Source organism: Parus major, chromosome 11 (assembly GCF_001522545.3).
Source record: "Parus major isolate Abel chromosome 11, Parus_major1.1, whole genome shotgun sequence".
NCBI lineage: Eukaryota > Metazoa > Chordata > Aves > Passeriformes > Paridae > Parus > Parus major.
In genome coordinates this window covers 11666390-11668013 of record NC_031780.1, presented here as the reverse complement: position 1 = coordinate 11668013, position 1624 = coordinate 11666390, and the positions used below count along the sequence as shown (strand labels likewise).

Sequence of the window (1624 nt, the reverse complement as noted above, 5' to 3'; positions counted from 1 at the left end):
TGGGTGCCCGGGGGGGATTTTCCGGCCCTTTCGGGGGGACGGCTCGGGCAGCGTGTGTGGCCGGACGGGGCATCCGTCCCGCGGGGCTACGGGATCAGCCGCCCCACCGCAGCCCCACTTTGTTTCCCAGCTCCGCGGGGCGCGGAGAGAGACGCGGGGGGCGCGGATCCATCTCCCGCGGGCTCGGGATGCCAGACCGCCCCGCTGGGAGAGGGCGGAGGGAAAACATCAAAAAACGGAAAGAGTTTGGAGTTTCGTTAAGAAACAGACGAAACAAAACGCCGAGTTAAAAAAATAAGATAAAACCCAAGAACTTGGACCAAAACCTCAGAAGGATCCCCCCACACACACATATAACTCCAGGAGATCCTGTTGTCCCGCACCACTGCCCGGCGCGGTTCCGACTCCCCGCAAGGTAAGTTCATCTATTTTGTGTGTGTTTGTGTTAAAATGTGTGCGAGGGAGAGGAGAAGAACTCACCATTTCGCTGGGATAACAAGGCCAGATCGGGATCGGATTGGAAATGCTGAGGCTTCGCCTGCTTCCTCCGCGACATGCTGGCTCAAACATCAGCTGGGGCAGAATAAAAAATTACTAAAAAAAAATCTTCTCAAAATTACGGAAATCGAGCCTCCCCCCCCCAGCCTCCCCGATCCTCCGCGCACCGCGCATGTGTCCTGCTATAATTATGATTATCAATAATGCATTGCGATTAATCATAGAGGGGCTCTTTGAAAGGCGATTGGCACATGGCCAGCTCTATTCAAACCAGCTCGCCTTAATCAATTAGGCGCTGATTTGCTGGAGACCCTTGTCTCTCCGCCGCTCCCACCCAATGAGTCGATCCATGTGGCAGGAGAAGGGGCTGGATTTCCCCAAAGCTGTTTGGATACAGTTTAACCCTCTTAGCAACCAGCTGGAGCTGCATCGCGCCATCCCGGTTACTATAGGAATGTGTCTCCCTTCGCCCCTTCCTCCAGCCCCGACGGGCTCCCCGCGCCTCTCCCTCCCTCCTTCCCGCAGTTTTGCGCTGCGTTCCACTTTTTTTTTCTTTTTTTTTTTTTTTTTTTTTTTTTTTTTTTTTTTTTTTTTTTTTTTTTTTATCTCCCCCCTCCTCTCTCGCAGTCCGAACCGGTGGAGGGAGGGCAGGGTGACCAATAATCGATCGGGGAGGACGCACGGCTGGGGCGGCCGGCAGGGAGCAGCGGCCCCGCAGCCGGCAAGTGCCTGAGCGGGGAGAGCCCGGCCCCGCTCCGGCGGCCGCTGCCGCTAGCTCCGTCCCGCTGCTGCAAAAAAGTTTCTGGTGGGTTTTTTTTCTTGTTTTTGTTGGGTTGTTGTTTTTTTTTTGTTGTTGTTGTTTTGGTTTTTTTTCTCCCCCTTCCTCTTGTCCCCTCATTTACAAGTAAAGATCTATTTTGCCCTCTCTCAGGTCTCTCTCTTCCACCGCCCTCATCACTTCTCTTTCCATATATCACGGCCCGAGGGGTGCTGAAAATAGGAAGGGTTTGTTTTTTACCTCACACATTCCCAGGACAATTAGGGCGCCGCTGGGAGCGGCGGGCGGACCAGGCGGCCGCTCCGCCCCCGCTCAGCCCGGGTTGGCTGTCCTGGCCGTCAGTCCGCC

At 55.1% G+C, this 1624-nt stretch overlaps 1 protein-coding gene across 4 annotated transcripts in view; it reads right to left on the bottom strand.

The window, feature by feature from the left end:
• SALL1 (spalt like transcription factor 1) overlaps positions 1 to 1624 on the bottom strand; it is an 18469-nt gene that overhangs the window by 15093 nt on the left and 1752 nt on the right. The window contains exons 1-2 of one of the 4 annotated variants that reach the window (XM_015640269.3): positions 666 to 912; positions 481 to 573 (exon numbers count right to left, since the gene is read on the bottom strand). In XM_015640269.3, coding sequence (XP_015495755.1) covers positions 481 to 556 — 76 coding nt within the window. In that variant the 5' untranslated portion in view covers positions 557 to 573; positions 666 to 912. Of the gene's footprint in view, positions 1 to 480; positions 1009 to 1624 lie in introns of those variants that run through there. The other 3 variants (XM_015640270.3, XM_015640271.2, XM_015640268.2) reach the window with 3 other exon arrangements.